Genomic DNA, 13,101 nt, shown 5'->3' on the forward strand with positions numbered 1-13,101 from the left:
GATAATTATTGCACAGTCCTTTATGTATCCATGTGAATGAAAAAAATTAAAGAATCGTGCAAATGCGCCCTGCTGCATTTACAGACCAAACTGACATCCGAGTGACAGGCATTGCTGACAACACACTATTCAAATGCTTTCAACATTAAACCACTGTATGCAACCATACATCTGGGAAAAATTGAAAAACAATTGTTAAAGTGATTTAATTTCGTCATACCATGAAACAGTTTATAGTAGTTAGTGTATAATAGTCAAAAAAAAAAAAAAAAAAAATTATAACAATGGAAATAAGATCGACTCTGCCTCTATTAGTGTACCGGCTAGCAATATCTTTGGTAGTTCCTAATCAGAAGGTCGCAACCAGTGAAAGTCAAAGCTCTTCAAACCTAACCGTTAAGGTTGTAGTTAATAAAAGTGAGCGCTATCTAGATCCCAAGATGACTGCCGATTGCCTCGTGTGCCGCCAGTCACTTAGACCACACTGAGCTTATAGAACTGTTTGCTTAAATTTTATACTTTTTTCAACGTAATTTAAATAGATTTGGTCATACAGTAATGACATGAATAACTCCTTTATTCTTTTCTATGGCAACAATGTTAACAGTTGGAAAAAAAAGAAAGTCGCCATAAATGTTACTATAGCAAAATTATAAAGAACTGAAAAGGAACAAAAAGAACGACAACAGTTTAAGGCGCCTTTTAGAATATACTTAAATAAAAAGACATTTAGAAAAATGTAATGTAAAAATGATTCGAAAGATATCCATATACGTAGGTGAAAGCTGATCAATTGATTATTGACACCTCATACAAAAAAACCTTGAATCTAGAAAATGATCTCGGCAAGAAAGAAGAAAAGATAAGACAGAAAATATCGGTAATTTCCTGAAGCAATATTTGATCGTAATCGCAAGTGGAGACAATATCCTGCCTCATACATAAACACACACATGTAATCACTTTTAAAATTGGAATTGAGTAAGTTTTTATTGCTATAGAATACTGAAATGAGGGTTTTATTACTTGTCTGGTCCAGCGTGTTGTGTGTCTTTTAATACATCATTGTTGCTATTACCTGCAGTGTTGATTACTTAGGAGTGTCTGCTTTTGCTACACGCATGATCTACGTCATCCCTCATTTAATTCGCTATCCTAAGTGGAAAAGAATGAAGAAAAGGTGTAATACTTATCTAGCTTTGTCGCAGAGGTGGACGATCTTTTGCTGAACAAACAGTGCATAAGTATTTCATTATTTACTTTATATAAACATGCGTTATCGGGTTGTTTGTTTTAATATGAACAATTTAAAGCACGTCACTTTTCATTTTTTAAACTAACCCACTTTGTTATTAAGTGCAACAAAATCGTTTTTTAATTGTTTTAAAGAGCTATATAAAGGATAGTTTCTTGTTACGCGCACATCATAAGACGTGTATCCAGGCGCTAAATGGCTCTCTCGTTGCAGACAGCCGCCACTTCATTCACCCATGGTCACTAACAGATCAATAATAAATGTAAACTGAAGAAAAAACGGGAGTACATCGGTTGCTATGTAACATTGAGAAAATATTATTTTAAAGATGTCATTGAGATGCCATAAAATTCTTGTTTCATTTTTGTTCAAATAAATTTCAGTTGAGACAGGGTTATTTTACTAACTTTTTAAGGGGGATGAAGAAAAATATGCGGTTCTCCTAGCCTAAGCCTCGTTAGTAATCATGCGGCGATTAGACGTCTAGCTAGAAAGTAGTTACACACACTCTGATTGGTTAGTAAAGGTTCTACCATAAGTTGATGTACCGCGTACGCGCGCTCTGACTTGTAACGTGCAAGCGGAACACTACCCAGTTCGAGTCAGTGATACACTTTCACTTGTTGAGGCACTCTATTACCAGCAAAGTTGCAAGTTGCATTCATACGATGAAACTCGTTACGCACAACTGTACAAAAGTAGAATTCAATTCTATGAGGTCTGAAATGCTAGAAGCATCAAGTTTAAGTTCAAGGGTGGATACTAACAAGCACTGCATGCGCAAGTCGTGTTGCACTCAATGTTTCACCGTATGTCTTAGCAACGCCTGCTCATGCAACGAATTGAAAGTCTTTTCTATTTTACACGACAATATAGGATTTTGCATCAAGGGGCTGCAATATGCACCATTTCATTTTGAGATGCAGCTATGTTCCAGGTCTTTATGGCCCGTCATGCAGTACTGCATTTTTGTTCATTCAAATGTTACTGTTTGTAGCGTGGATGACATTTAAGTAGGAACCTTGTGAAAAAAACCTAAAATTGCGTTGTCAGGCGTAGAAAGACTTGGGCACACAGAAAGACTTTATCACTTATTCAAATATATCCGAAAGATTTCCCCCTCTATTGTGCTCCCCTTCCTATCGGGGCAAACGACTCGACTTCAGTCCGAGAAAGTAAAAGCAAAAGAAAAGGTAAAGCAAAAAGAATCATTTTTTCTTACACTTTAATCAATAAAATTTTAACTACAATTTAAGAATGAGACAACTTACATATCTTTTTGATATATTTTATAAACTACACATATAAAAAACTATTTCCATTATGTTCTGACCATTACAACTTTTTTTAAAAGCCAACAAAACGAAGTATGGTCTAATAAGCACCTATTTCATAAGATTGTAAAAAAATGTTTTGTGGCTTTGTGCTAAATGAGTCTAAATACATGCAATAAACTGAATGATATAATTGATAATAATAGCTGTTGACTAGATGACGTATTTGATAAATGAAAGTAGTTTATTTTAAAAATACCTTGCTAAAAAGAAGATAGGTAGATATTCTATTAAATGTTTTATTCAAATAAACTAGATATCGTTTTAGAGTGGTTTACATTAAACCGTTAAACAAAGTGTATTTATTACCGTGTGATTGTCTGATTAACACAAACGAAAATGAAAGAAGTAGTAATAGTACAATAGTGCTATATACACCAACATCTATTTCACAGGTTTATGAAAATCACTCTATGGGTCACATGAAACCTGCATGGCTATTATATTTCAGGCACACAGCCATAAAAGATGCAAGACTATGTTTGCCTGCACTGAAAACAACAGCCTTATGGGTGTAAGGAGGGCAGCCCCCTTAGACATCACACCAGCTGTTAAAATACTTTCTTGTGTGCTAATGCTACAAACTATGACTTTAATTGTAGTCAATTTCCATTTGTTGTGGTTTAAAACTTGATTGTGTACCCTCACCAAAAATGTCATCTAAGGCATCTACCCCACCTAATTGTTTAATGACATCTTCAACAATAGATGACATGAGTATACCCTGCTCCAGTACACGTTTTCCACCTAGAATTATACCATGGAAGTGTAAGACAATGATTAACTTTTCATTAATCAAAATCCCAGGGGAGCCTGAAGACCCCCAAAAGAAATCACTAACATCATAAATTGCAGTATTTAGATTACTGCAGGCTGCGGAAATCAGTTGATGATGAAAGTCATATTCCGGTTTTTGCAAAGCATGTACAGCAAGGTTTAGATAGTCTTCAATTTGTTTATGAGGTTTAATTGGGCATGACATATTGACCATTTTTTCCATACCATTAGGATGGCCAATAAGTGAGAGATTCTCACCAGTTTCTAAATGACGATACGGAGGTGCAATACTATACCCCTGATCTGTAACACTAGCTGGCAATTCAAGCATGGAATTTAACTGCATTATAGCATAGTCAAGTTCTTTGGAGTACAAAAATAGAGGGGTATCAATAAACTGAACAGCATGTCCTGCTTTAGTTTCTTTGTAATTGAAATCAACATAGGAATCCCTTAACGATTTGCCTGCAAATTTGGTCACCAATTCAAATACATGGTAGTTAGTAAGCACAAACATTTTGCCTATTCTAAAGCATGTCCCAAAGCACTTCTTCACGTTACTGACATTGACACCAATAACAGCACCAATGGAAGATTTTAGATTTACAAAATCTTCTAAATCTGACATGCTAAAGGAATGTGGAAAGTCAAGAGCAAAATTTTGACAATGCTCCTTTAGAAACTTTTCAAACTTTCTTTTTCTCTGCTCTTCTTTTTTGACACTTCTTTCAGGGTTTAACTTCAAACCCAAATCTTCTTCTATGTATAATTGAAGATCATTGAAAGACTGCGATTTCCTAGCCTGATAACTAGTAGCTGGTGTACTATATACTGAGGGCTGAAAAACAGTCTGTGAGGCTTCCCCACTATACTTGATTGGTGTTATAGGTTCATCTTTCAAAGTAGATAAAACCTTTGAAGCAAAATGACTAGGCATTCCTAGAGGTGGCACCTCTTGAAGCTCTTTATTTTCCTTAGATCGTTTTTTGAACATAAAGCACTGCCCTTTATATTCAATAGCTTTAGCACTAAGCACAACATTATCTTTACCATCTACACTTATGAAATCACAAGTGCGAATAACAGACTCTCCTTTGTTATTTGTCTTTTCAAACCTCCCATCTCGACACAAAGCTTCATAAAGGGTCTCTTCTGGGAAAAAAGGAACCTGGACTTTTGAAACAATTTGAATGGTTTGTACATAACCAACAATTAGTTTTGATTCCAATTTGACATCAAAACTATTTATGTCCCAGTCATCATGAAACTGGGTCACACTGTATTTTCTAAGAAAGTCAGTAGTGTTTTTGTTTGACCTTCCCATGAAAACACATTCATATATCACATCCCTTTTCAGTGCACCCGTGGGAAGTCCAAGGTTCAGGTGACAATCACCTAATAAGGTTTTGAACAGCATACGGTTAACGTTTGGGTTGCGACAATGTTCGATCTCTCTGAGCATCCTGAGAACCATTTCACGAATGGTCTCATTACCCTTAGTGCCATAGTCATAAACTTTATCATACAGTTTGATCTTCAATGTCAAGTCTTCTTTATGTCCTGTGTTTTGTCTAGAAATGAAGTTCAAGTATTTTTAGCACTGTAAACTACCTATGTTATGAAAATTGAAACATTGAGGTTCAAGACACTACATACCTAAAAGAGCTCTCAGATGTCTCATTACATTTAGATTCCTCATCAGTCTTGATTTCTGATTTTACCCTTTTCAATGCAAATAAAAGATAAGACGCAGAATAAAATTAATTGTTTATAAGCAATGTTAAACCCAAATTTTTTAATTTTATAAACTTCCAGAAGTCTAGTTTATCTTGGCAGCAAAGTCATTGAAGTATAGAATTATAGTTCTGCTTTTGTTTAAAACAATTATTTACCTGACTGAAGACATATCATCTGAGACAAACCCACTGCCATGAGCCATTGCTTAGATCAGGTACACCTGTTCTAGAAGAAAAAGGAATTTAGGCCACATATTAACCATAAAGAATTATAGTAAAATTTAGAAGATATAACTAGCTAAAAACTAGTGTGAGCTGCATCAGTGTTTCTAATGAAACAGTAATGATAAAAAGGTAAATTATACACCGTGAAAAGATGAAAAAACTGACGTTTCGGATGCTAGTCCTTTGTCGGAAGAAAATTTAGGGATTTTTCATTATTCACGCCTTGGGGTAGCCTGGAGGAAAAGAAAAACAGGGGGGGGGGGGGGAATGGGGACCCCTCATTCTCTTTAAATTATTTTCAAGATCCCCTTTGTGCACTCTCAAAAATAACAATACCACAGTAATTATACTGATATTACTGAAATAAGAGATATAAATTATTGGTTCTTCCCCTACAAGTTCAGCAGACACTTTTGGATGTGTTTAGCAAGAGACCCAATGATTGTGATAGAAAGCAAGGGCAGGCATGTCAATAAGAAGATGATAAATGGTGAGGAACAAAAAGACAACTTGTGATGAGAGCGACAATGACAGTGATGATAATGGAGGAATCCAAACATAAAGATGATGATGATGATAGCAAGGATGATGATGATAATGGAGGAATCCAAAAATAAAGACGATAATGATGATAGCAAGGATGATGATGATAATGGAGGAATCCAAACATAAAGATGATGATGATGATAGCAAGGATGATGATGATAATGGAGGAATCCAAACATAAAGATGATGATGATGATAGCAAGGATGATGATGATAATGGAGGAATCCAAACATAAAGATGATGATGATGATAGCAAGGATGATGATGATAATGGAGGAATCCAAACATAAAGATGATGATAGCAAAGATGATGATGATAAAGGAGGAATCCAAACATAAAGATGATGATGATGATAGCAAGGATGATGATGATAATGGAGGGGTCTAAACATAAAGACGATAATGATGATAGCAAGGATGATGATGATAATGGAGGAATCCAAACATAAAGATGATGATGATGATAGCAAGGATGATGATGATAATGGAGGAATCCAAACATAAAGACGATGATGATGATAGAAAGGATGATGATGATAATGGAGGAATCCAAACATAAAGATGATGATGATGATACTACTCTTCCCAGTAGACCGAGGTAGTTGTGATTTTTTAATCGCCTTCGTAGCGTCTGTTATGTTATCCGCAAGTACATTTCAAATCGACCACGTGATGCCAATGTTGTACCACGAGGACAAGTTTTTTACACCACATGATCAAAATTCAGTCAAGTTTTAATTGTGAATAATCTGAATTGTAGTCCCCCCCCCCCCCCCCCGTTAAAAATAATGCTCCAACGTCCCTGCAGTCCAAACGAGGTTCCTGTATTTGGTTAATAAGGAAATGCATGGGATTAATGATAAAGAAATGAGAATAAAATGTTCCACTAAACGATTTGCTTAACAATGTAAAGCTGCAGTTGTTCTCATGGTATCTCCATCATAACTCCCATACATTCATTTTTAAACCAAACTTAGGGACCTCGTTTGGGCTACCTGTGGGTATAACAGTAGCCCTGATGCAGTTCTTGACTGCCTATATATCTTTATCAAAAAATCACGGCGAAATGACCTATTGGAAGATACTTGAATGTCATAAGGGGTATTATACGGTGGCTTATAAGGGACATGAGATAATTTTTCTTAGAGCATGACATATTTTTTCTTAAATAGTGAGACAATTTTCTGTGATGACTTTTGTCCTTATGCACCTATCAATGTTAAGCCCAAGGGCGGGGGCAACGGGTGGGGATTTGACAGACATTGTATTCACCAGGGTCGGGTTTTTGATCGACTATGCACTCCCCAGGGTAGGGACGATTTAATTTTCATTTCAGGAGACTGGTGACTAGCTAATGAATTTTTGGGCTTCCTGTGGTAACCACTTGTTCTAAAGATGGCGGTGCCTGGCAAAAACAATCCAGCATGTAAAAACAATCCAGGATCTTTGCTATTTAATTTGATGCCATCGGCTTTTGTATTTTTTATGTTTAGCTTTGTCATTTAATAATACATCATTTTTTATTCATGGCTTAACTATTTCCATAAGAGTTGCTTACATATTTGCATGACAATAGTCGATATATTTTACATCACAATCAACAATCGTTCGACTTTATTTCACAGCATTTTCTCATTACTCCCCACCAACAAAGTTGCCCAGTATTGTGGAAGTTTGACCTAATTTGACTGGAACTGTGGTCCCAAAGGTGTGGGTTTTTGATGACTTTTTAACAAAAAAAGTCAAATCCCCACCCATTGCACACCCCCACCCCCTCAGGCTTAACATTGATAGGTGCATTATCACCGAGCCACACATGCCTTACTGTAACTTCGCTGAGGAGCCTGGCATATCCTAACCTATTACCCCTGCCTCTAGGCTCTGATTCAATTGCACATCAAAACAATCTTCAGCAATCTATTGTTTAAACACAAAGGATCTTGGTCATTGGACGGGGTCAAATCAACGCAAATTCACCGAAAATTGTTCTAAAACCCGTATCAATCCACGAAGAGAAGTAGAATAGCCAGCAAACGCTCAGAATATTTTTGAGTACAAATTAACCCATATTTTATCCGAAAACCAGGCCATTTTAGATAAAACTGTTTCGCTGGGAGCAAATTTTGTTGAATTTTCTATTGGATTTGGCGATTCTATCCCCCACGTAAACAAGCCGTGACGTCATAGTTAATTAGGTCAATTGCAGACATCACTACATTCACTTCACTCTGACTAGTTGTTTCCGCTTTTGTAGCCCCATTGATTTTAAGACTCGTTTCAGATGCCTGACACTGATTGAAATTCCATGTTGTACTAACAGGACTGCTGCTATTTCTGTATAATTGAACCTACCTCACTATTTAAGAAATTATCTCGTCCCTTATGAGCCACCGTAGTACTAGGCTTTTGGAAAGCGATTGATTAGGTCTCGTTTACAGACAAATAAAGACTCAGAATAACTAGACAAGCAATGGAAGACTCGATTTCACTTATATTAGTACGAGATCGAATTTCTTCATTTTCTTCGAGAGAAATCCCAAAAAAATATAAAAAAAGCGTCTTTTTTACGTACCTTGACGCAGAAACAGGCTTTATGAGGCCAATTTTAAAATAGTTCCGATGTAAAAAGTTGTTTTAAACCTGTGACCTCTGCAATCAAACCCAACATATAAGCCCTTACTTAGCGTCTTCCAAGAACGGTTACTATTTTGGGGGTACAAAAATAACTACCTGTGATTGGTCAAAAATACGTCAGTTGTTTGTTGCTCTCCTATTGGTCAAAAATTACATCATTAAAATATTTCATTCAGGGTAGGGTGAGTACAAAATTATTGATGATGATTATTTAAAAAGAAAAAACAAATAAATAAGAAAGAAATATAAAAAGAGTAGAACCACAAAAACTAGATGCATTCAAGTCAAATTGTTGAATAATTGACGTCACCTAAATTAGATAAGTTAGTTACTATTTTAGCTGACCTCACCTAAATTTGAAACTACGAGTAAACAGCTACTGAGATCTGGGAGAGAAACGATGATACAAATGAATGTCTATTCACTCATTCTCTGGTAAAACAAAACCCCCGGATTAGCATGACTGTTATTTGGCACGCTTTTACTATTTTAGGTGACGTCAACTAAATAGTTATATCTAAGTTAGATACATTTATCTAACTATTCAACAGTTTGACTGAATGAACTCCAACTGATTTTTCTATTTAGACAATTATTTGCCATTAAGGCAGGTGAAAACATAGCCTGAGAAAACAGACTTACTCAATAGATCATCAAGTCCCCACAAGGTGTACAACCAATATCATTGCACATTTTCTTTTTCATTTCACCGGTTCATTGAATTGCTTTAGTCATCTACAATATTGATGCAACAGCACATCGGGTGTTAAAAACTTCAATTGTTAAAGATTTTTTGTTTTTTTAGCAAGTCAGCAAATACAGGTAGGAATAGTTTCTTATCATGTGCACATCATGGGGCACAGAAATCAACAACAAAAACAAATCAAAAATGAAAAATAAACTCCTAAATAAATTCTAATTCAAACATAAAACAAGGGCCACAGGTTTGTTAGGTTTGTTAGCCCCAGCTTTATTCACCCCTGGTCAATTAGAGCAAGAAAATATGTTTTACTGGTGTAACTCTACAAATGGATGGACAATATTATTATCATACTAGCTAATATGGGCTTGGCATGAGAATGTTTTGGCTATCATCTTAGAGTTCAAACACTAAAAGTGTGCAACAATCTATAGGAAAAAAATAGGATTAGCATAATTTAGTGGTATTTATGTTGCAGACTTATAGCGTTTGTATTCTATTGTAGTAAGTTTTTTTACATTATGGGATTGACGACCAAACAAGTTGCCACATTAACCTTTATTCATTATATTTATTTTTAAACGATTCTTAGTTGCACATTGTTTGTCTTCTTATGATTCAAGCAAGAAAAATCTTGCCAAATGAAAATTTGTCTTTTCAAGCAATATAAATTTTACCTAAAAATGATACATAGGAATTAGTGCGAATCAAAAAACTGTGGAAATATTTCAAGAATGTTTAATAGTCAATCAAAAGTGTTATTTTTGTCTTTTCGTTTTCTTGTGGTTAGAAAGTCAATTCTAATTGGCCAAAGAAGAATAGAACATTCCTAGAATATTTTAGGTACCCATGGTTTTTCAATTCCCTCTGTAAAGTTTACTACAATTTACAAATCATGGAGGATTTTTGTGATATATCCTCTATTTCCCATAACCAAAAATTTCATCTAAAAAATAAATCTGTATAGATCTTCCATAACATGCTGGTACTTTAACATACCACTTTTAGAGTGATTTTCATAAACCTGTGAAATACATTTTAGTGTATTTAGTACTATTACACTCTAACTCCTTTGTTTTCTATTGTTTGAATTTGGCTATTACCATCTAATAAGTAACTTTTGTTTCACGGGTTAATGAAAACCACTCTATCGTATTCTACTTATACATTAACAAGTTGTAGTAAATTTAAAAAATAAAACTAAAAGGAAATATATTTACCAAACTCATTAATAATTCATGAGGAAAACACAACAGAAATCACGACTGTGAAGAGTGTTGTAAATCTGATACAAAACTGTGTTCATTTGCATAAACTTTAAGTTGGATTTTCTTGGCCAAATTCACTTTAATTTTGAAAATTTTAGTGAAACACAAAGGAACTAACCTAGACGTTTGATAAGTCATATACAGTATTCGTGTCCCTGTTGTATCAGATATGCAATCACTCGGCTACACCTCGTGGTTGTATATTTGATACAACACAGCCACTCATACTGTATATATTTTTTATTACAGACTAATAACAAGACCTTTATCATATCATGTTTGTGATACCTTCATACACAGCAGCCAAGCTGAAATCTGCTGTTCAAAAATGCAAGGTTTACAAAAATTCAGTGATCAAAAATTAAGCTATAAAGGGTCTGAAAAAGTGACTTAAGGGTCAAAGAAATAAACAGAAAGTAATTTTCTTTCTTCCTTTTCTGTTTATTCAACCCTTAAAATTGTCTATTAGATTTTGTTACAAAGGTCAAATGGAATCACTTTACAAATTTTGTAAAATACAAAACTAGCTACTAAATATTTTTGCATGCAGTCACCAAATAAAAAAAACCTAAACTTTTTGGCTTAATTTGATTTCTGTTCCCACTTGGGGATAAAAAGAAATAAATATATTTTTATGTACATTCTCTTTACTATTTTATTCCACAACATAGAAAAAAAAAAGAATGGATTCAATGCATGGAGCATGATGGAAAGGGAAAGTAAAATACCAATGAATACACGACAGCTTTCCTGCAATCTGATTGGTAGTATTTTCTATGGTGTGGCATTAAAGCTGATATTTTTTACATTTGAGTCTCATCTATGTTATCTATATACAGTGAAGTGCATTAATTAAGAGCCCTTAAGAATATTTAAAAATTCCTTGAGCATGAGTAATTTTTATTAATTTGATTGAACATGGCATTTATTTCCATTGTTTGCACTTTTTAATGTGAATTGATTTCAATATTTAGTCTTCACTAAGCTTGAACTGATCACTATATTTCCATGGGCTCTGACTTGTAATCAAAGCCAAATATGTCTTTCAAGGTGATTCCTGGAAGAAGACCAGCTTCTATTTTACTATTTACATCTGCCAAAATGGCAGACATTTTGACACCTTGTTCAATTACAGAATCATCACCATCTTCCAAATGAAAACCCCTACAATGGAGGACAACCAGTAACCTCTGCTTTATCAAGACTCCCGGAGAACCAGATGAGCCATAGAAGAAAGAAGTTGTGTCGTACGTTTGTCTTCGCTGGTCATGAAGAACTTTAAAATCCTCAGGTTTTTTTCTCGCTAAGCTGAGTACTGTACTCTTGCTAAGATTGTCTGGGTGTTTAATTGGACATGTTATGTCCACAGATTTCTTTAAGCCTCCTGGGTGACCCACAAGGGATAAACACGTGCCAGTATCCAGTGGTCTATCATTCCAAGGAATGCAAAAGCCCTGTCGACCCAAACTTGGTGGAAGTTTTTCTTCACAAGAATCATGCAATTTCAAAATTGCATAATCAAGTTCTCCATCTTTTGAAGAACTTGCAACAGCCTTCTCACAAAAGCGGTATTTGTAGCCATCACCTCCATGGTCAAAATCTACATAAAAGCTCTTAAAGCCAAGTGTACTTATGGTATTGTCCAAAACATGTTTATTAGTGATGATGTACTTGGAACCAATCACAAAACATGATCCCTTAAACTCCACAAATCCTCCATTCAGCTGAACAACAATGGCTCCAACACTGTCAAGCATTTTACATAAAACTTTCAGATCTGGTGCAAAAACCTGATGTTTATAATTGAGAGCAAATTCATTTGTCTTCAAAAGCTCGTTAATTTTGGAAACTCTCTTCTGTTCTTCTTTTTTCGTTTCCTTTTTTTTAATATCAAAGTGATATGTTTCTTGAATGTATAATATAAGGTCATCATCTCTACACAACTTGATGATGGTCTTGGATGGACTGATACCACTCTTTGGGGAATCAGTCTCCTTGTCTTCGTGACCAACATCCTTGTTGCTGTTGCTAACTCTTATTGGTGTAATTTTACGACTTGAATGCATGGGTACTTTGACAGCTTTATAACACTCTGGTTGAGGGAGTGGCTGCACATGATCTGGGAGATTGTGATCAGGGTTTTTTTTTTGATGAAGCGTAAAACATTTTTCTCTGTAACAATTTGCCCCATTATCTAGGAAAATTTCTTGATGATTCAAGTGTTTCAAATACCACCTTTTGGCAACAAATGTTTCATCACTTTTTACTTTTAGTCTCTCATCCCTTAATATTGCTTCATACAGGGTTTCCTCGGGGAAAAAATCTATTTTGATTTTTTCTGCCACCTTTTTCAAACCTCCAATGGCTGGTTGAGTATGACGGCCTTTATCAACTTTAATGTAGAACCCACCCATGTTCCAACTTTTTTTAAAGTTTTTCACATTATATTTCCTCATATTAGCATAGTCTGCTTTTGTTTCTTCTTGCTTATAGAAGCTACAGTTGTATTCGACATCATTATCTAGGACATCTGTGGGCAGTCCAAGGTTAATAGCACATCCATCAGATGCCCTTTTAAACACCAAGTTTTCAGTGTTGGATTTTAATGGCAAACGTTTCTTGAGA

General features: G+C 35.1%; 1 protein-coding gene across 2 annotated transcripts; it reads right to left on the reverse strand.

Moving 5' to 3' along the window:
• Positions 1–2,581: 2,581 nt before the first annotated feature.
• LOC148914208 (serine protease FAM111A-like) lies at positions 2,582–8,592 on the reverse strand. 2 transcript variants are annotated; one of them, XM_089025639.1, is made up of 4 exons: positions 8,447–8,592; positions 5,259–5,323; positions 5,023–5,088; positions 2,582–4,937 (listed from the first exon to the last, which is right to left on the reverse strand). In XM_089025639.1, exons 2-4 carry the CDS (start codon positions 5,303–5,305, stop codon positions 3,182–3,184), a joined length of 1,869 nt encoding a protein of 622 aa, XP_088881765.1. In that variant the 5' UTR covers positions 5,306–5,323; positions 8,447–8,592; the 3' UTR covers positions 2,582–3,181. The 2 variants fall into 2 exon arrangements, with proteins under 2 accessions (XP_088881765.1, XP_088881764.1); XM_089025638.1 differs by having other exon boundaries at positions 5,259–5,328.
• Between the last annotated feature and the right edge of the window lie 4,509 nt (positions 8,593–13,101).

This window comes from Actinia tenebrosa, unplaced genomic scaffold (assembly GCF_029948245.1).
Source record: "Actinia tenebrosa isolate PJP-AT-01 unplaced genomic scaffold, QUT_ActTen_1.0 PGA_scaffold0__85_contigs__length_37466705, whole genome shotgun sequence".
In the NCBI taxonomy this organism is placed as follows: domain Eukaryota; kingdom Metazoa; phylum Cnidaria; class Anthozoa; order Actiniaria; family Actiniidae; genus Actinia; species Actinia tenebrosa.